Below are 22,641 nucleotides of genomic sequence, written 5' to 3' on the forward strand. Positions count from 1 at the left end.
TGAATTCATTCCGACACTCCAGTTCCATTTAAGCTCTTTATAAAATTAAAGATAAAATGAAATACATGAAATGTTTCATTGTTATGTTACCTCTCCCCCAGTGTGCCTTCAGTTCAGACAAATGGTTTTGTTTTTATTTAAGCATTTTCTATGCTGACTTTGGTGCTTTGAGCAGTCTAAAGCCCTCCAGAAAGAAGTTTCTTCAATGATTTTCTTGGATGACTAGCTTCCTGCTTCCAACAGATGATTCACTAAGTATACAAAGGTGGGAGCTTTATCTGAAGGCAGCATGGGAAAGGAATTTTCGACTTTGTCTGCCAGGAATGACTGGAGGCCCTTTGCGGCTTCCTTGCATCAGCAGCATGCCTGGCATCCATTGAATACCATCCCAGACACGTCTCCAAGCATTCTACCCGCACCATCTCAGCCAGCATTCCCAGCCTTTACCCTGGCCTCTCTGCGCTCTCCTAGCTGTTTGCAAACAGTCCAAAGAGGCTAATTTGCACTGCACCTGCAGGTGTGAAGGGACTTCAGGAAGCAGTTCCACTTTGCAAACCTCATCATGTCCCATCCATCCACTGACACAGAACTTCCGGTCCAAACTGTGGCAGAACCTTAAGGTACCGGGTCCAGGAGGGAGCCAGGCTGGCGCTGTCGCCTAGGCAACTGCAGGAGCACCCCTAGAAGTGATGAGGCACCCCTCTTCCTAGCCGCAGAGCGCTGATGTCACTTCCTCAGTGTGGGAGGTTGCCCCAGTGACGCGTTCGGCTGACGGGTGGTGTTGGGTACCCAGGAGACTCGGCGGTGGGGAAGTCACTTCCTCCCAGAGACGCTGTTTCCTAGCAACAGCTTCCCACCTCCGTGTCTAGTCCCGCCCCCTGGCTCAGGTCAGTGCTGGGTGTCCGAGCGCTGCTAGGCCGGGACACTGCGGGAGGCTCCAGTCCGAGGCCAGCTGCTTGGTTGCGGGGAGCCCGCTGCTGGGAACGTGGCGGTGACTGCGCCGGGGTATGCATGGGTCTGCCGGGGTATGCATGGGGCTGCAGGGGTATGCATGGGCCTGCTGTGTGCTGGGCTCCCTTGCCTTCTGAGAAGCCGGCGGGGACAATGCAGGCAGCTACCTGGCCCCGCGGGCAGCAGCCGGCTGGGCGCGCGCTGCTGGGGGGTGGAAGGCGCGCCTGGGGCCCAGGTCTTTAAGCTGTGTGCTCTAACTCCCACCTGCCAGATAGGGACTTTTAGCGCAGCCCTTGGGAAAACTGTTTGATTATGCCTTGTTTGCATTGTTTTTGCAAGTGGCTTGGAAAAATCTCGTTAGCTGTGCGTTAGCATTATGTTTTTCTTTGAATGCAGCAGTATGCGAGCAGTGTGTGTGTGTATGTGTGTGTGTGTGTGTGTGAGAGAGAGAGAGAGAGAGAGAGAGAGAGAGAGAGAAAGAGAGAGATTGGTACACTGGGGTGTTTGACCTAGCCAGTCTTCTTGGTAGCCTTTTAAGTAAAACCTGCGTGGTTTATAGATAATGTTACACTTTTTATATAGAAGTGAAGAGTTACTTGCATATGCCTCAGCAATATTTTGTTCTATGAATCTATTACAGTCGTTTATTTGCTCATCCCTAAGTAGCTGCAGAATTGTTAAAGGGTATTTGAGTTTTCCTTGAAGACGAGCTGCTGGCTGTACTCTGACATTTCTTTGCAAGAACTGTGTTTATGTGTTTAGGTCAATGTTGATGAGATGCTTGCTTGGCTCGGCTTGCTTTTTTGCAAGTCTAACTTGCTTTTTGTGTCTTTCAGCCGCTATCAGAGGTTGAATTCTTCAGGTCATTTATTAGCTGGTGTGTAACGGCACAGAGAAAAAAAAAAGATAACGCTATGTCTGATGAAGTTTTTAGCACAACTTTGGCATATACAAAGAGTCCAAAAGTTACCAAAAGAACAAGTTTCCAGGTACAGTGCTTGCAACATATTTACAAGGGAAGTGGTGTGTCAGGACAGGAGGATTTGGTGGGGGTATGTGAAATATGAAGAAATCTTACATTTTTAAGGTAGCCTGGGTATGAAGTCCTTAGGAAAGTCAAGGTTAAAACTGTCAAATTCATTTGAATGGCAGTGAGGCAGAGCTCTCCCGTCAGAATAAAACTGTTGAAGAAATGGTTTCCAGGCAGATGGTGAGCCGCTGTTGCAGGTGCTCGCGGGCCCACATGCTGTGTCAGGGTGCTTGCTGAGTCCCGGCTTCTCTGCGTGGGGCTCATGCTCCTAGCAGAGTGTACCCCGGAAGGTAGCAGAGTGTACCCCGGAAGGCAGCAGGCGCAGGCCCAAGCACCAGGTTCCTGCTACTCGTGTGAGACACCTGTGTGAAGTTTCTGACTCTTTACTGCAGCCTGGCCTGGCCCTGTTTGGCACAGGCATTTGGGGAGTGTGACTCAGTGGATAGAATCTCTCTCTCTCTCTCTCTCTCTCTCCCTGTGTGTGTGTGTCTCTCTCTCATTCCTCCCATCCTTCTGTCACTCTGTTTTTGAAATCGTCTTTCAGAGAAGTACCAGTTTCTTTCAAAATGCCAGTGGCTAATAAATTTCATCAAAAGTGAGTACTCCGGCATCTTAACTCTCCCACGTTCGTTAGCCGTGTGAGCTGCAGTTAATGTGTTTGATAGTGTCTCCTCCAGTTTAATTACAGGCTCCTGGGTGTGACATGCCACACCGAGTCTGAGGGCGTGGGTACACGGCACAAAATAGGCTTCCAGCATATGTTCATTACATAAATGAAACCTGTATTTAAAAACAGTTCTTAAGCACGTATTATTGGTCTAAGTATTCTGACTTTGAGACCTCCACATGGATGGGCATTGATTTGCTTGATTTCTTTTCAGGATGAGCTGCTAAGAGCCATCACAGCTCGCTCGGCCAGGCAGCGGAGCTCCGAGTACTCGGACGATTTTGACAGTGAGGAGATCGGTACGGACGGCACACCGTGTGTCTTCTTTGTTTTCAGTTTTGCACCCCGGCCATCATCTGTGCGAACAATAACACCCATGGACTAGATCAGCTTTAAATGTCAAGGTTTTCATGCATAGAAAGCCACTTTGCTTTGCAAAAATTTGTGTAACTGACTGCTGTGTGACTTACAAATTCACTGACAATCAGTGTGTAAATATAACATGGCTGTGCTTTGGGGAGTTGGAGAAAGGTTCATCTTGACAATTGAGAGCCCCGAACTGGTTGGTAGGCAGGGGCCCACAAAATCACCTTGGTGACTGGAAGCGCTTTTCAAATTCTTGTTACACATCACATGTTTTGTCTATAATTGTGGGTTAGTGTACATTACAAATCCATATTGCATCTATCACTGTGATAGTAATTCTATTCCATTTCACTTCATTGTATTGTAAGCTTGTTAACATCCTTGAGTTTAGGTACAAATACACAAAATTCTGAACCTGAAATTCAGTTTTCTCTTCTTTACTCTTCAACAGCGGCTTGTTATATTCTCCGGAACAAATAATCGGAACAATGATTAAGTCACCGCTAGGTAGTGAAGTTGGAATTCTTTATAATTGTTCTATTTAAAAAATATTATTTGGTATGAATAGAAGTATAGAGCCAGCATTTTTATAGGGGAAAGATGCTTCATTTATAATCGCTGTACATTTTATGCAAAGTTACTTGGGAAGAAAGCTTTTTCTCTCCGAGCTTCCGTTGAAATGTCTCATGGGTGGTGATTATTTTGTGCAACTTTTGTGAAGTGTTTCTTAGAGCAAACATTGCGCTTAACACTTGGTTTATTTTGAGTAAATGAATGATATGGGAGTATTTGTGTCATACATGCCGAAAAGCTTGCTTGTTTAGGGATCTTGAAGAACCGTAAAACAGACTTGCACCTATTCATATCTGTACATTTTTTTCAGTTCTTTCTGTTCTTTACAATAATCTTGCTTTTTTTTTTATCAATGCAACCTGTCAAGTGAAAATAACTATTGAAAACACCTTTTTTTCTTTCCTATTTTTCAGTTTCTTTAGGCAACATTTCTGATACCTCAGCAGAAGAAAACTCAGTTAAGAAGAAGAAAATAAATGATTTTCACATATCAGACGATGAAGAAAAGAATGCTCCAAGGCTGTCGTTTTTGAAAACCAAGAAATCCAGCAATGACATCAGCAAAGACAAGCCAGAATTCACGGACAAAAATGATGAGGCAACGGCACACAATGGTTGCGAAGGCGTGGTTGAAAATTCCTTATTTGACTCTCAAAACAAATATCAAGAAATCGAAAAAGACAAAGTGAAACCCAAACCCAGAATCCTTTCCATCAAAAGCACATCTTCAGGTAACTTATTTGGGTAATACAATTGTTTCTTGAAGATTAAATACCTTGTATGGTATTTTGTATGGTAGGGTAGCTAGCTAGACTCTATTTAAAGGGGAAAATGTCAGGTCTAGTTCTGCAACTCTGTAGCCTTAAAGCAGAAGAAGAGTGTTAGAAGCCTGTAGGTGGGTGTCCGGCTATGTCTTCACTCTTGCGTCTGTGATGCTGCCCTGTAGGAAGTCAGAACGCCTTCCTGCAGGACCTGCAGTTGCTACAGTGTCCATGGCCATGGGCTTCAACATATGCAATGCCATTCTCTCTAAGCCCCTCAGACTCCAGAGATTAGAGTTACAGCAGCACTGGGACTAATCCTGAAAATACTCACTCCCATCTGGCTGTTTTGCCAGGAAATGCTTTTCACTGTGATATTCTTGAAGGGAGAGGGTTGCAGTCGCTGTTACCACCGTTCTCCTGAGTTCCAGGCACGCAGAGGCAGCGGTGCAGTGGAGCAAGGCACAACCCCTCGGAAGCACCCCGGGCCACCAAATGGGAAAAGGTGCAGGCAGCGTTCAAGGTTTCTTCGAGCCCTGTGTCTTTCTGTTTTAGAAAGGAGCTGTTCACAGATGCTAGCCTCACAGCAGTTTCTTCGCTATCACGCGTAAACACGGTGCCGCTCAGCGTGTCCTGTTTCGCAGCTTAGCTATCACTCGTCCAAGTGTTCAGGAGCAGTTCCCTCCTGCCACTCCCAAATTCCATCCATTTTTGAAATGATGAAGGCAAGCAAGCAGAGCGAAGGGCGTCAGCAAAGTGTGCAGGACGTTGGAAAACAAGGCACTTTGTGTTAGTCACACATGCCATCAGCAAATACAGGAAGCCTTGCTGTCTTCCAGAGGGAGACAAGGCCTGCTCTTCCTGGCTCTCAGCTATTCTGAGAATCCATGGAACAGGGTCTCATAAACACCACATGAGCAAAACACAATGTCAAAAGAAACCAAGTAACCTCTATTACTTTTTGAAAGATTTATTTGCTTTTTATTGGAAAGTCAGATTTACAGAGAGAAATATCCAGTGGTTCACCCCCCAAGTGACCACAATGGTTGGAGCTGAGCTAATCCAAAGCCAGGAGCCAGGAGCTCCTTCCCAGTCTTCCTTGTGGGTACAGGTTCCCATGGCTTTGTGCTGCTATACACCACTTTCCCAGGCCACAAGTAGGGAGCTGGAAGGGAAGTGGAGCAGCTAGGACAATAACTGGCACCAATATGGGATCCCTATGTGTGTGTAAGGCAATGACTTTAGCTGCTAGGCTACCACTCCGGGCCCCAGGAATAACTTCTAAAGTATACTCTAGCAGTATGATGAATAAAACCAAAGAGAGAAACTGATCATAATTGGAACTGACAGAGTAAATATGGGACCATTGTTGTGCTGTGGTGAATTAAGTTCCCGTTTAACCATCTTGTCTGTTTGGGGAAAGAGCCAGTGGCCAGGCAGTGTCTCTTTGTTACTGTCTGCCTCTCCTTCTCCCTGTCACTGTGCCTTTCAGTGAAGTTAATGTGAACATTTACCAGGTCGGACATGTCCAGAGACACGTGGGAGTGTGCAGTTGGAAACTTGTGGTAAACAGGCAGTTTACCTATTTAGTATTTTTAAAAGTGCTGTGATAAATTTGACAATAATTCTGAATACGGAGTTTCATTATAATTTATATTAAAGCTGTTATCCCCCAGGTTCCTCAAGGTGAAAATTGAAAATACAGGCTGCTGGTTTTAAGACCTGTGCTGCAGAATTCATTAAGGAGCTGATGAATAACTCATTTCTGAAAGATTCAAATTTGGTTTCCAAGTTTATTTTTATACTCAAACTCCTTAGAGTTTTGTTTTGTTTTGCATAGTATTTGGAACTCAGTATTTGTAGTGTGATAAGATACTTCTGAGTATCAAGTAATGGTTTTGTTTGTTTATTTGAGAGGCAGAAGGACAGAGTGAGATTCAGAGATTCAGAGATCTTGCCTCTGCTGAATCACCGTTTTTTTCTGTTCCTGCTTGTCTGTTGTAAAAAAAATGCAGTGAGCAAATCCCTTCCCTGTTTTTGGAGTAAGGGTCACTGGGGTAATGATTGCAGGACAAGCTGTTTATATTTTAATATTAAAACCACTAGAGTCATGAACTTTAAAGTCAAGCATTTCTGCTTCAATCCCAAATCTGCAACCTGCTAGACTTAGTGACCTGCAGAAAAGGACCTCGTCTGCATTTTCTTTGTCTGCGAAACAGAGATGAACATTGACGCATCACCAGGAGTTTTAGACAGCTAAATGAGTTCATGTGTTTGAAATGCTTGTAAGAGTTCTGGCATGTTTGATAAGACAAGAAAAAAAAATTGAAAAATGAAAATCATTCTGTCAGTGCATTGGGAGCTAGACCCCAAAGCACAGCGGATCCTGTTTTAAACTTAGAACAAAATAGTAGCTGAAAACTTAATATCGGCTACGGAAGTTTTTGTGAACTCAGATAAAGACGCTCACAAATGATCAGGTTGTGTAGTTCTTCCTCCAGTTACAAAGGGGTGCCTCTGTGCCACCACATGCCAATTCCCCTGTCCTGTCTGTTTGTTTAGGATCCTCTCACTTCCCAACCTTCCGCAGGGCTTGTTAGCAGGTGCTCAATAAATGCTTGGAGGACTTCCCCGCTCCCCACCCCTTGTCCTATAGAAGTCAGCTGAGACAAGATTTCATTCTATTTTGGTTTTCTCAAATGTCTGGGACACCATGAAGATCAGCGAGTTGAAGAGCTAGCATTCCACAAACTGAAGGGTGTCAGCTTGAAGCACAGCAGCTGCTGTCCACACAACAACTATCTTTTTGTTGTAGTCATGCACTCCCAAGCACTTGCGCTCTGCTGGAGCCCTGTGTAGCCAGGGATCATGGACTTCCATCGGCTCTGCAGGACAGAGACACTAGGGCATGGAGCAGAAGGGAACTTTGGAGCCCCTCTGGGAGCAGCTGAAGCCAGGGCCTGAGTGGGTACTCTGGACTTAACACATTTTCCTTTTCAGCAGACAACAACAGCAGCCTTGAAACAGATGAGCACTTTAAACCTTTACCTCTGCCAAGGAGCATGTTAAGAAAGAATAGCTACAGGGAGGAGAAAGATAGGCTGGAAGAAAAAGAAACCTCCCCCAGTCAAGAATTCCAGGCTCAGCTGGCACCATCTCCCGTACCAACTCCTGCACCACGGCTAACTGACCCAAAACTAGAAGCTGAGAAGAAAGTGGAAAACAGTCACCCTCAGGTTAGCATGTCTTTTGTATTCTTGAATTCCTTCCTTTGTGTTTGCGTGTGTGTGAAAGAGAGAGAGAATTTATGCATATGTGGATTTTACATGTTTTCTTCGGCAGCTGATAAGGAAATAGATTCAGATTTAAAAAAAAATCAGTATTCCATGGTATTAAAACTTCAATTGTAAGCTGTAGCCTTGTTTTAAGTACTGTTAGGAAAGAAGAAAACTCTTCCAGCGAAGCCCCCCATCCCATCCCAGTGATTGTAAGATGTATCCAATTCCAGAAAAAGTACAATATGGAAACAAAGTTTCTATTCTGATTCTATAGGATACATAGTTGTAGGTACAATAGTCTCTATTTTTATTTACATAGCTTTGAATTGTAGAGTTTATGGGTCAGGCCAATTTAGTTAGTGTCATTGTATTCATTTGGGTTAATTCACTCAACAAGTACATATTGAAAGTTGGTGACACTGTTTTGCTTGTATGTGCCAGAATGGAGTTAGATAGACTTTTGGCATTTTTACCAGGAATGCATGTATTGTTACATTGTCACGTAGTCCCCTGTTTATATTTCACTATGGGAAACATATTTCCAGCTCATATTTCATATGGAGACTATCTAAGAGATACATTCTCCCTCTTCAGCTTGCCTGGGCACAGCAGGAAGAACGCCTGGGTGTGGAAGGATCTGCTCTGGGACACATGGTACAAAAGAGGCCCCAAGGAACCCCTTTATGCTAGGACCAAATGCATGCTTTTATGCCATTTGGACCTGAGCTGTTGGGAAGCACAGTAGACAACTCATTTAGGTATTCTGCAGCTTTCCAAGTAAAGCAAACAATTGGACTGACTTGTGCTAGACTTGATTCAGAAAGTCAGAGGAAGACACCCCCAACAATTATTATTTTAGAGATAATAAAATGATGCGGTCAACTGAGCATCAAATGTGTGCCCTGTTGTTTCAGGAACAAATTGCCACCAAATGGAGGACTCCAAACAACAAAATGTATTCTCCCCACACAGTAGCAAGATGTAAGGCAGAGCCGTGTGGGCTCTGCAGGCCGTGGGGGAAGAATTGTAGCTGAAATCTTCCAGCCTCTCCTGACCGCCTGCAGTCCTGGGCAGTTCTTAGCTGCTGGCTGCGACAGTTAATTTCCTGTCTTCATCACTGCGGAACCTTCTCTGCTATTTCCCACACTCAGTGTTTCTGTGGCTTTTCCTTCTCTCTAAAATAAGCAAGCAAAGACGGTCATCAAATTTAGGTCCCTCCCTAATCATGGATGCCGTCCCTTTAGCTAACTACATTCGTAAATGTCTTTTTTTTTTTTTTTCAAATAAAGCCATATTTGAGGTTTTGCATGGACCTCAGTTTGGTGGGGGGAGGAATTATTCAAGGGGTAGAGATACCTGCTTTTGAATGCTGTTTTCTAACATTTCTTAGTTGCTGTGTCAAACACCCACTCTGGTTTTTGTTTTTAGTATTTCTTTAAAATGTGAAGTAACATCATAGTATGACATCATAGTATGACATAGAATTTCTCAGAAATTTCCAGTCTGAATCCCAGCATCTAGGCTTGCTTTCCTATATTTGCATTATTTGTCATCTTTGCACTGATAATATTTTTTTATTATAAGTTTTTAAAATTTTTATTTATTTATTTTTCTAACTGCGGATGGCAGAGCATTAAGAGCTTGAGCTGTCCACACCTCCTGCCTCCTGGCGTAGACGTTAGCAGAAGATTAGCAGAAGTTGAGCAGGCAGGGCTGCAGTCCACTCTCTGATATGGGTTGCTGGCATCCCAGGCAACGTGGTGGCCACTGTGCCAGTAGCCACCTCCACTGATAATGTTTTATGCCATTCTTTTCTTTATGGCTTGACGTTAAGTCTTGAGCATTTCCATGTTCATTAGGTGATCCTGCAACCACATTCACATTGATGTCTAAAACATAGCCCATAGCATTGAATTATCATCACACCACTGTGTATCTCTATTTTTAACAATCTGAGTTTCCATGCTTTGTCCATGGCCTGTGCTCTGAATCTTGGGGATTTCCCAGCGATTCTTTCATTGTGTAAGCCTTCTTCCTGTATGTGTAACTTTGGGCTTTTCATTGGTCTCCATCCATATTCTGCCATTCCCCAGCCTCTTTCTTTGAAATTCATTTTTTCCATGATACTGTTTCGCAGTGCTTGTTTCACAGTACCACTGCCCGCTTTCCTCGCACTCCTGCAGGTGGTACCGCTAGACATTGAAAGGATGAGTGATGCCTTGTCTCACTGCATCCTCCACTTGTCCCTGTGTGTTGAGGGTGACATGTCTGTGTATGTGTGTGGACATGAGAATGTTCTTAGTGTAAATGAACCTGGACTTCCTAGAATGAAGTCTGGTTGATCAGGATCAACTTTCATATGATGGGATTTGATGTCTTAATGTTCTGTTGTGACTTTTGTATTTATGGTTATTGGTTATTTTTTTTCTTACGATGTTGTTATCAGGCTTTTTTCCTAATTGGGCTGAGTAGTATCTTTTCCTGTTTCACTTTCTAAAAGTATAATTTGAGACCAGAATTTTGGTACCATTTTTCTCTTTGATGACAAGCATCACGAGGAAAGTTACCCAGACCTGGAATATGCTTTGTGGACTCCTAATGTGTCTATTTTATGTTTTCTGTCTTTATTTCTTGTTCACTATTTTTAAGCATTGCTTAGTTTTATTCAGCTTTTCAAGTAACGAACGTTGGGCTTTGGTAACTTTCTGTATTTTCAATTTCACTGTTTTTCAGTATTTATTGTTTTATTTCTTTTCATTTCTTTGGGTTTAATTTTCTTAATATGGAGTTTGAAAAGTTTCTCATTGGCTCTAAGCTTTTCATCCTTTATGATAAAAAACGTTGAAAGCTATGCAGTTTTCTCTCTGCACTGCTTCAGGGTCATTACCTTTAGGTGGATATTATTCTATGAAGAGCTATTTAACTTCAAATGTAATTATTTTCTTTTTGATATAATCTTGAGAATTTAAAACAAAAATCAAGTATATCTAATCAAACAGCATGAGTTTTGAAAGTTACCAGAAACAAGTGTAGAGATATCACTTAAACATGGAGCTGGAATAGTTCTATTAAGGACCCCTTTGAAGGACCAGGACATCACTGCTGGCAATAGACTCCCTTCCCATGGCTCTATACTTGGTATTCAGCAGTGAGCTCCTAACAATGTGTCATTCATAGATATGACATCATGTTAATAAAACTGTTGCCTCTGCCGATCAAGGAAACCAAACTCAGGTGGTGAGTACTAATTTCTTTTTTTTTTTTTAAACAGGACCGAAGTGTTACAAGTCTATCTCCATCATCCCTTAAGGAAAGTCTTGGAAATTCCTATTCACCAGAACCTGGGGAAACGTCGTCCATAAAAGGTGGTGCTATCCAACCATTTTGTCTTTTTGTGATGTCTATATTGCTTAGAGTTCTGTTTGTAAGGTAATTTGTACCTTCCATAGTTGTAAGCAGAATAAGTGCTTGTGTCTGAGTTTTAATCCCAGTGGTACAATTCATTGACTGTATCACTGTAAGTGCCGCTCGTCATTTCTCCGTGCCTCAGTTTCCCCAGGTTATAGAATATGACTTTCTATGCGTTGTTGCAGAAGCTAATTGATACAGTACATGTTAGCCATGATGCATTTCTCGGTGCAGGTGCAATGATCATTGAAACTGTCATGATACACATGTCGCTACAGTAGACTGCAGTGCAATAATTTTAAAGTGAGACCACACTAGGCTTGAATCCAAGCCCAAGTATCCAAGCAAAGTAGCCAACCTCTTTGGCCTGGTCTGTTGATCTTTAAGTAGGAGTAATCTAACTCATGGGATGGTGGTGAAAATTAAATGAATGAATAATGCCTCCTAGAGCACTTCGAACAATGCCATAGCAAACACGTGGTAAGTGTGAGGCGTGACTCCGTAGCACTGCTTCTTAGGGATGCGTCATGTAGCTTAACGAGAAAGCCATCAGGCGGAGGCGTTTCTAGAGGTGAGCTACGAAATGGACACTGATGTCCGTTATGTGGTAATATTTCTACCATTTTATAGATGAGAAAAACTGAAGTGCAAACATGTTGGGAAACATTCCCAACTTCAGTGACGGAGCCGTAATTAGAAGCTTTGGCTCCGAAACTCAGTAATGAGTGCAGTTAGTCACTGCCTAAATGCGAATGCATCACTGTAAGAATAAACTGATTTAGAACCGAGCCTACCTCAAACCAAATACAGAAATAAGAATGCAGAAGAATTAGGAGAAGCAATTACGAGCGGGTAAGATGGAAGCCTCTTATGGCAGACTTGAGCACTGAAAAAAGTAAGTGAGCTATTGTTCGTACTCCACTGGTGTCTGAGGCAGTACTTGTCTCAGGGTGGGAGTTGGAGGTCACAGGAAACCGACTTTATCCCTCCAGTGAAGTGGTTAATCCTCGGTTCTCTTGTGTCTGTGCAAATTCACAGCAGATGCGTGCCTCGTGCCTACATGCCCATTGCTCCATTCAGAGCCACATAAGCTTGCAAACTAAACATGTAACATCCATTTCACTTCACAGGTTAACACATCAACAAAGTCTTTCCATGTAGCTTGTTTGCAAGTGGTTGGCTGTTTTACTGTATATATTAATATGCCTTTTCCCTTAGTATTAGGTGTTTCTAGTGCTTTGTTATGTTTAGAGTAGCTTTTTTTGTAACTTGCATTTGATTGATCCAAGTTCAATATGATGATGTGCTTTATACAGTCTTCTCTTGGTATCCGTGGGGAATTGCTTCTAAGACCCCTTGGGAGATACAAAAATCTGTGGATACTAAAATCTCTTAAATGGCATGGTATTTGCACATAACCTATGCACATTTTCCCGTATGCTTTAATACTCTCCAGATTACTTATAATACCTACTACACTGGAATTGCCATATAAATAGTTGCCATATTCCAGTGCTTTAGGAATAATGACAAGAAAAAGAGTCTAATATGTTCAGGACAGATGCATTATAAAAATATCTTTGGTATGCAATTGATGGAGTTCATTGATATATAATCCATAGATACTAAGAACTGGCTATATTTCATTATGCAAGAAAAAGAAAGAGGAAAGCTGATTTTATTTAAAACAAGCTCCTGATTAATCCAGAAGAGAGTCTTAGTCCTGTGACGCTTGTCTCCAAGTAGATCAGAATGAAGAATTCACTGGAAACTATACTTCCTTAAAATCAGTCGCAAATGAAGAGAATTCCTTATTGGTCGACTCTGTTAGTTCTGCCCTGGAGAAGCCCAAGGAAAGCCATGTGAATGCTGATGGCCTTCAAGAAGAAAGGGAGAATGCTGGTGTGGTGACAGACGACAACGCAGCAGCCGATCCTTTACCGTTGAAATCACAGAGTGTCGTAACAACCAGCAGCCCAACGGAATCTACAAAGGTATCTCTGTGCTTATACTGTACCGTGCTATTGCTGCAAACTTAACACACATTTTAAATATTTCACCTTTCATATTTATATAATTCTGAATTACCTGTGGAAAATTCATCTTTTAGTAGGAATCGTGTTAGATTTTTACTTCAATTCCAATGAATGTTTAACTTCAGGGGAGATGGTCTCAAGAAAAAATTTTCAAAGGTATATAATAAATATTTTCTTGCTCTACTTTTTGTTTCTCTTGAGAACATGGATAACATATCATATAGAATTCACCAAAAAGACCGTAATGTGAAGAAAGACAGGTATTTTGTTATGTAAGAGGTGTAATTCAGTGAATATAACATTTATAAATACATACCAAGTAATGGGGCATGTGCACAATTGTTCTCTGTTTCTTTTTACTGTTTTTAGTGTTTTTTTAATACATCAAACTACACATGTAGGAAAAAACCAAGGGGAATGTGTCTTTCTCTGTCTATTTCTGTCCAGTTCCATATTTCATTGTAAGTATCGGGAGCTTTATTTTTTATGTCTGAGTATTGCATCGTCTATATTTCAACATCTAAGTTGATTTCGTATCTTGGCTGCTGTGAACTGGGCAGTCATGAATTTAGAAGTGCAGGCATCTGTTTTGTGCAGTGACATCATTCACTTAGCTTATACTTCCAGAAGTGAGATAGCTCGGTCATAGGGTAGACACATCTTTAATTGCTTGAGGAATCCCCACACGGGTTTCCATAGTGGCTCTATTAATATGCATTCCCCCAACTGTGTGTTAGGGTTCCATTTTTTTTTTTCTGTATTCCAGCCAGTGTTTGACTTTTCAGATTATAGCCATTTAAGTATATTGAGATGATACGTCATTGTCATTTATTAAACATGTATTTGTTTTTATTGGAGAGGCTGGTTGGATTTATGGAGAGATGGAGAAACAGAGAGAAAGATATCCTATCCTCTGATTTACTGCCCAAGTGGCCGCAGCAGTTGGAGCTGAGCTGATCTGAAAGTTTGGAACCAAAACAAACCTCTTTTAATTCTGTTTTTCCATGAAGCTATTGAACTCCTTTTATTTCTTTTGACTAGAATTTCGACCTAATTGCTACTTCTCTTGAATGATATTTCCCAAGTCCTAATCAAATCACTCCTCTATTAAAAGGATGTATTTTCATCATGAGAATAAAATCTGGACTGTACCACCACCTGGTAACCCCATGTGATTCTCTGACCAAGTACATGCCCGCCTCCCGCTCTGCTCACACCCACCGTGCCTCAGCACCAGGTCTTTCCCCTCTTAGGCTGTTTGAACTTTATGTTTCTTCTCTTAGACCTTCACAGGACCCCTCCCACTCATCCATGCTCAGCTCTGATGTCAGTCCAGGGATGCCTTCCCAAACCCAGCTTCCCTGTATGGCACCCTCAGGCTCCCTCTAGCCATTCAGCCACTGTGCGCCACCTTATCTCCATGACTCACTACCTTGGTATGTTTGTTGTTGGCCAGGCCAGCCCTCTCCCAAATGGAGTAGCCTTGAGGACATTTTATTCATTGGTCTGTCCCTGGTTCCTATTGTGCTTGTCATGTAACACATACGAAGATACTGATGGACTAACATATCTAACAAATCATCTGATGGTATTTTCTGTTCCACAGAAAACAGTTGAAGACAGAAACATAAAGAATAAAAGGACAACAAATAATAGAGTCTCCAGCGCTTCTGGCAGGTACTAAAGTTATCAGTGTCCCTCATTAGGGATCTGTATTCTCAAAAAGTTGGCTTAAGTTTAAAGACATACAAGCAATTTATTTTCATGTCACTTGATTTTTTTCTTATGTCCATCTTAAGAGATGAACAATAAAAGCCTTCCATTGACTATATTCTTTCACAAAAAGAATTTATTGTGGGCTATTTTTATATCTGGAACGTTTATGTAATCCTTGCGTTCTACAAGATTACCACAGACATTTTGCTTGTTCTCTGAGGTCAATGACTAGCAAGTCTCCATACCCATCGCTGCTTCTGGGGTGGAGTTTCTCTGTTCTCCCTGGAGCAGTAGATTCTTGGTGGAAATGAAACCAAAGTCTACTTAATTCTATTAAGTATCCCTGTGCAACATACAAAACATTATACTTAAAAGTCTTCAGCTCTTCTAGTGTGTGTGTGAGCTTATTCAAATGGTAAGAATCCAAGTCTCTTGATCCATGCCAATGAAACTGCCAACTCCTGAGTGCCAATCAAAACGTTCTGCTTCTTTTGTCGTAAATGAAGTGAGTGTTAGGTCAGGCCGGTGATTTTTTTTTTTCTGTAACTGGATGGTAAGTCCACAGCTTAGTCGTGTAGGTGACACAGGCCCATCTTGTAAGCACACTGTCAGCTGTGGCAGCAGAGAGGTGTCTCCAGTCCCTCTGTGAAGGAAGGGGTGTAGCACTGATGCACTGACCAGCTGCGAAAAAGCGCAATAGGCCAGGTTTTCCCACCCGCCGCTGACAAGGAGGTCACTGTGCTTTCAAACTCCACATTGAGAATGGCTCAAAATAGTCTTTTTTTTAAAAAAAAAAAATACTGTTAATAACAGATGTAAAAAGTGATTAACTCTGACTTTATTAATATTGTTTCTCCTGTAACTTGAGACAGGATCTATGTTTCTTTTTTAAAAAAGAATTATTAATATAAAGAGAACAGAGTTCACGTTTGCACAGGGGCAATTCTAAGAAGATAATCGTATTTCTCACCCTCTCTGAAGGCACCTCCTTCTTTCCTTTCTTTGGTTTGTTAATTTTTGCAATAACATAATTTTGATCGACTCTATAACCACAGGCTTGCTGTACCACTAACAGCAAAATTCAGCAAGTAGAACAACCACAGCACCACAGGAGTTTAGCAAGAGCTAAACTAATAAAATAGAACTGAAAATTTTCTTACTATCTCTTTTTTTTTGTATTCTGTATTAACCACCACATATCAGAGAAGATATATGGTGTTTGTCAATTTGGAACTAGTTGATTTTACTAAGAATAATGGTTTCTAGTTACATCTGTCTTGTTGTAAAACATAGGAATGCATTCTTTTTTTTTTTTTTTTTGGCTCAGTAGAATTCCACAGTATATTTATACCACATTTTCTTTATCCAGTCCTAAATCAATAAGTATCTGGATTGATTTCATACCGTAGTTGTTGTGAACTGAGCTGCAGCAAGCACAGACCTACAAATGGCTCAAATGCTGATTTCACTGTGTTTTGAATAAATTCCCAAGAGTAAGATGGCAGGGACCTACGCTCGATCTACTTTCAGATTTCTGGGCAATCTCCACACTGACTTCCATAATGGCTGTACTGACTTGTATTCCCACCAAGAGTGTATTAGGGTCCGTGTTCCCCCGCTCCCTACCAGCATTATCAGTTGTATGTGTGTGTAACAGTTCTAACTGGGATGGGGTGAACCCTCATTGTGCTTCGGATTCACATTTACCTGATACTTGGAGAAGCTGAGCGTCTTTTCATGCGTCCGTTGGCCATCTGTATTTCATCCTTTGAGAAATGCCTGTTCATGTCCTGAACCCATCGCCTCACTGGATTGTTTGTTTTGCTGTTGCTGGGTTTCTTGAGTTCCTTGTATATTCTAGATAGTAATCCATGATCAGATGTGCAGTTTACAAATATTTTCTCCCATGAGTCAATTTCCTCTTTGTTTCCTTGTGCATTTTCTTTGCATTACAGAGGCTTCCTAGCTTGAGAACGTGTGTGGTTTTGCTTTTATTGCCCGTGTCTCTGAGCTATTTCCAAGAAGTCTTTGCGCCAATGTCTTGCAGTTTCCCTGATGGCTTCCTGTAGTGATTAGATGGTATCACGTCATAGATTTTGATGCTTGATTCATTGTGAGTTCATTATTTGTAGACCATGGCAAGGCTCCTGTTTCATACTTGCATGTCTAAATAACATTTTCTCAACAACATTTGTTAAAGAGACGGTCCTTCCTTCAGGGACAGATTTCAGCTGATTTGTTGAAGATTAGTTACTTGTAGATGAGTGGACAATTTCTGTGGACCTGTCTATTTTTGATCATAACAGCCCTGTATGATGTCTTTAAGTTCGGTATTGTGATGCCTCCGGCTTTGTTTTTGTTGCTTAAGATTGCATTAACTGTTTGGAGTCTGTTGTGTTTCCACATGGATTTTTCTAGGCCTAAAGTTTTTATCAGGTACTGAAAGTTTTCTGCATGGACTGAGATAATGGCATGGTTTTCCATTCTTTAGTTTCCTTGTGACGCTTCACATTTATTGATTGGCATTTGTTATACCATCCCTATATTCTGTGACTGATTCTCACTTATTCTGAGAGAATGATCTTTCTGATGTGTGATGGACACCATTAGCTAGTAGATATGGGTCTATCTGTTTTTCTAATTAACACATACTAAAGAGAAACATTGTTGCAAATTATATAAACTACAGTTATAAAATTAGAATTATTTTAATGTTTCTTTTTTTATATAGTCGAAGAAAAGGTGATGTAGACCACCATTGTGGCACAGTGTGTTAAGTCACTGACGGCAGTGCCAGCACCTTGTGTGGGAGCATTAGTTCATGTTCCAGTTTGTCCACCTCCAATGCAGCTTCCTGTTAATGATTATGGGACCCAACACAGGATGGCCCAAGTGGTTGGTCCCCTGCCACCCACTGTGGAGCCCCAGACAGACTTCCTGACTCCCAGCTTCTGTCCAGCCCTGCCCCAACTATGGCAACGATTTAGGAAGTGGGCCACCTGATGGAATTTCTCTATCACTTTACCTTTCAAATAAAAAAATAAATTGTAAAGAAATGATTATCCAAGGAGACTCGATGCTTGAACAAGCAACTAGAAAGGTGAAATTAAAAGCAAGTTTTTTTGGATACCAAACGCATGCATAGTTTTTTTTTCATAATATCCATTTTCCATAAACTTTTTGAAGACGCTTCATGTTTTATCAACATCTTGTAATTTAGTGCGCTAACAAAAAACTTTTCAAATACAGTAACTTGCATTTGTAACAGATCCCTCCTCTATTAAATGCAATTGTAATATTTTATCTTGGTCTGTCTGCATCTTTTCAGATTAATGACTTCCGAGTTTTCAAAGAAATCTAGTTCTGCAAGGAGAAGTCCTTCAGCAACTACCTCATCTCAGTATTTAGGGACTTTGAGAGTTTTGGACCAAAAGCCTCCACAGAAACCAAGTCTGGAACCTGACAGAGCAGACAACATAAGAGCAGCTGTGTATCAGGTAAAAGGAATACTCTTTTAACTAGAACTACCAATTTCTGTAAGGCTACCTGATTCTCACAGAGTAGAATTACACTCATAGTGGGCCCAGCGCGGTAGCCTAGCAGCTAAAGTCCTCACATTACACTTGCCAGGATCCCATATGGACCCTGGTTCTATCCCAGAAGCCCCACTTCCCTTTTCGGCTCCCTGCCTGTGGCCTGGGAAAGGAGTTCAGGACAGCCCAAAGCCTTGGGACCCTGCACTTGCATGGGAGACCCGGAACAGGCTCCGGGCTCCTGGCTTCAGATCAACTCAGCTCTGGCCGTTGTGGCCACATGGGGAGTGGAACCATCAGATGGAAGATCTTAGTCTCTCTTCATTCTGTACATCTGACTTTCCAATAAAAATAAAATGAATCTTTAAGAAAAAAAAATTTGCCTTAATAGACATGATAATATAAATACTTAATTTCATTGAGAAGGATTTTTCTTTGTAATATATGAGCAAGCCAAAATAATTGTATTAAATAATTGTCTTCTATGCTTTCCTTAATTGATTATAGATTATTTGTAAAGAAAGAGAGCATGCTACTTCTATTGATGAAAATTGAGCGGAAGTCAAACTTTATAAGATATGTATATATTTTTATGTTTTTTCTATTAAGTTTAAATTATTACAAACAGAAAGTTTGTAATTTTTTTCTTTCCTGAGACTTTGTAAGGCTTACACACATATAAAAGTTTACGAATTTTCTCACAATTCTAAAAGAAGGTCTTTTTTTTTTTCTTCTGGTACCTAAAATAGTATAACTTAAAATATTACACAGGCAAATTTTCAGGAAAAAGTTGACATTGTACAATTATGTTCAATTTTAAGGTTCCTTGTTAATAAAAATAAGGATAACAGGAATAGAATTTTCTTGATTTATACCAGAAAAGTCTCCTTTATAACAAAGCCACAAATTTTGTATTTTTTAAATATCAATCATTATGTCAAAAATGAGTAAGAATTTTGGAACTTTGAATATCATGCCGTGTTTTTCTCTTTCTGACAGGAATGGTTAGAAAAGAAAAATGTCTACTTACATGAAATGCACAGAATAAAAAGGATTGAAAGTGAAAACTTAAGGATTCAAAACGAACAGGTATTGTGGAACATAGAATGAAAAAGGTCACAGGCTTTTACGTCGATCTAATATCTGTGAACAACCCTAAATCTATTTTTTACATGGTACGTATAAAGTCCTTCCTCTGTCCGAGTTGCTGCTCTTGCTGTCCAGCTCCGTGATCACAGGCCTGGGAAAGCAGCAAAGGGTGGCCCACGTGGGGAGACCCAGGGAGCTCCGGGAAGCTCCTAGGTTCAGCAGAGTCTGGCTGGGATTCTTGCAGCCACGAATCTTGTGATGCAGTGAATGGGAGGTTCCTCTGTCCCTCCCTCACTGTGTAGCTCTGATTTCCAAGAAATAAATCTTTTTCTTTAAAAAAAAAAAAAAAAAAGCAACGATAACCCCGTTTGTCTAAAGTGACCGAAATAAATCATCAGATAGGAAACTCAGGGTTTTTTTTTTTTTTTGTATGTAATGACTATCAGGGAATGTTTAGGACAGATCCGTATGTTCTTACCTGTGTGTTTGCCTGCTTATTTATGCATTCGAGCGTTACTTCTTTGTTCTGATTTCCACAATAGAGAAGGGCTGCTAAGCGAGAAGAATCCTTGGCGTCCTTTGAGGCCTGGAAGGCCATGAAAGAGAAGGAAGCAAAGAAGGTAGCTGCCAGAAAGAGGCTGGAGGAAAAAAACAAGAGGAAAACGGAAGAGGAAAACGCTGCCCGGAAGGGGGAAGCGCTGCAGGTACTCGAGAGCTTCGCGTCTACTTCCCGTAATAATCGTTAAAAACTATTGGGACAGATTTTTGACAGTTACGCCACGCCGTACGGTTATGGGGTGCCATAGGATGTTAGTGCATGTATTTTGTAACATCCAGTCGGGGTACCTGGAAACAGCAGTATGTAAATTACAGATACGCTACTGTAATTCTCCGGAAAGATGTGAAGTACAAAGTGTCGAGGCTCTGCCTCTTTTACTCATGTCGTATATACGCGGTATACGCGCACGGTAAGAAAAGCATCCTGAACTTTTTCAGGCTTTTGAAAAATGGAAAGAGAAGAAGATGGAATACCTCAAAGAGAAAAACAGGAAGGAGAAAGAATACGAAAGAGCCAAGAAACAGAAAGAGGAGGAAGCAGTGGCCGAGAAAAAGAAAGATAATTTAACCGCTGTTGAAAAATGGTAGTCCACAGTAATATTTTTCATAAATTTCAAAGCAATGATTTTTCCTATTTTTTTAAAATAGATTTGGTTGATGTTGAGCTGTGCATCTCAGTCTCGTTAGAATGAAGATTCCCGCTAGGGAACCTTGCTCACACATTCCCCTTTCACCGTCCTCTGTGTTTGTACCATCTTACGTAGGAATGAAAAAAAGGAAGCATTCTTCAAACAAAAGGAAAAAGAGAAAATAAACGAGAAGAAAAAGGAAGAACTTAAAAGAGCCGAGAAGAAAGATAAAGATAAACAAGCTATGGATGAATACGAAAAGTGGCTGGTAGGCATTATTTGTTAATGAAACACCCCACTTTCCTGCTTAATCATGTGCGTGAAACATGATGCCGAATGTTCAACTACCTGTTAAGCATGAAGTGTCTCCCACTGCAGTGGCTTGTGTGGATGGTGCTTATCTGTTCTTAGAAAGATATCATGGGTTTCTAGCTCCTTTCGAAGTTGAACTCTAGAACTAGAGGCCTGGGGCAGGCATTGTGGCACAGTGGGCTAAGCTTCTCCTTGGGACATCTGTATGCCATAGCGGAGTGTCAGCTTGAGTCCTGGCAGCCACATTTCCAATCCAGCATCCTGTTAATGCACCTGGGGAGACAGCAGGTGGTGGCTAGTGATGGAGTTACGGACCCTTGGCTTCTTTATGGACCAGCCCTGAGCACTGGGAGCATTTGGAGAGTGGACAAGTAGGGGTGTGTGTGTGTGTGTGTGTGTGTCCTCCCCGCCTCTATCACTCTTCTTTCCAAGTCGATGAAAATAAACATTAAGAAGAGGGCACCAGTGCTGTGCCGGAGTGAGTTGAGCCAATGATGCTTGTGACTCTAGCATCCCGTATGTGTCTGGGCTGTACTGCTTCAGGTCCACCTTTCTGCTCATATGCCTGGAAGGCTGTGGGAGATGGCCCAAGTACTCAGACCATGTCCCCATGCGAGAGAATAAGAAGTCTTGGCACCTCACTTCCTCCTGGTCCAGCCCTGGCCGTTGAAGCCGAATGGGCAGCAAACCAGTGGATGGGAGGGCAATCTCTCCCTCTGTCTGCTGCACTCACTTCCTCAAATAGACAAATAAGTACATCTTTTAAAAACATAAAATAAACTATAGATCTTTTAAAATTAAATATCACCTTTAGTATTACAAAAATTAAGTGGCATTACTCCTCATCGATAGTATGCCTGTAAGTCCATGCCATACCCTCTGGTTCCTCTTCCTTGGTAATCAATTGAACTGGGAAATGATATATTAATATCTTAAATTGAAATACTTTTGTTCCTCAGAAAGCAAACTGATTTGAAAATTAGGTTCATGTCATGTGTGTGTAAACATACATTTCTGTTTTCTTTTCAGGAGAAAAAAGAAAGGCAAGAAAGAATTGAACGAAAGCAGAAGCGTCATTCCTTCCTGGAGAATGAGGCGCTTCCTCCGTGGAGCCCGCCAAGCAGGCCTGTGTTCTCCAAAGTGTTCTGATCATTGGCTCCTTAGCTGACTCAGCTATCTGCCAGTTTGCATATTTTAGCCAGGGGGCTTAAAATAATTGAATTAGTTACACAGAGAAGACTCTGTTTTGATAAATCGCCAGACACTTATTCCTGGCAATGAAAAATACACTTAGGAGTTCAATCAGTGAAAGTACATTTTTTTTTTTTAATTATAGATGCCCTGCTTTATAAGAAGAGATCATAGTCTGAGCACTCTTCCCCCTAAATGCGTAAAGCTTTATCATGTCCTGGTAATTCTTAATGTGGTATGATCCAGGATCACTTTCAACTAAATTCTCTGCCTGTTATTTAAGTCTGACCATTCCCAGTAATGAGGACATCATCGAGATGCTGTCATCATCCCAGAAATGATCGCGTCTGTAGCCAAAGGTGCCTCGAGACTCTCACTTAGGAATGAATGGTTGCATGCGTTACTTCATCTGAAACTGATCTTCAGCTCAAAGCCACATTTGCGCTGTGCAAGTTACAACTCCAGGCAATAGAGGCGATAGTTCAATAGAAATCTAACCAGCAAAGCATTTTTAAGAATTATGCCTTATGCTTTAATAAGGGT

At 41.4% G+C, this 22,641-nt stretch overlaps 1 protein-coding gene across 1 annotated transcript; it reads left to right on the plus strand.

The window, feature by feature from the left end:
- Window positions 1–883: 883 nt before the first annotated feature.
- On the plus strand, window positions 884–22,139 carry MAP9 (microtubule associated protein 9). The gene is made up of 14 exons (XM_058657506.1): window positions 884–1,005; window positions 1,788–1,940; window positions 2,863–2,947; window positions 4,001–4,318; window positions 7,352–7,584; window positions 10,898–10,991; window positions 12,781–13,028; window positions 14,677–14,747; window positions 18,115–18,283; window positions 19,319–19,408; window positions 19,951–20,112; window positions 20,405–20,550; window positions 20,731–20,863; window positions 21,937–22,139. Exons 2-14 carry the CDS (start codon window positions 1,866–1,868, stop codon window positions 22,054–22,056), a joined length of 1,944 nt encoding a protein of 647 aa, XP_058513489.1. The 5' UTR covers window positions 884–1,005; window positions 1,788–1,865; the 3' UTR covers window positions 22,057–22,139.
- Window positions 22,140–22,641: the final 502 nt, after the last annotated feature.

The sequence above is a fragment of the Ochotona princeps genome, chromosome 32 (genome assembly GCF_030435755.1).
Source record: "Ochotona princeps isolate mOchPri1 chromosome 32, mOchPri1.hap1, whole genome shotgun sequence".
In the NCBI taxonomy this organism is placed as follows: Eukaryota; Metazoa; Chordata; class Mammalia; order Lagomorpha; family Ochotonidae; genus Ochotona; species Ochotona princeps.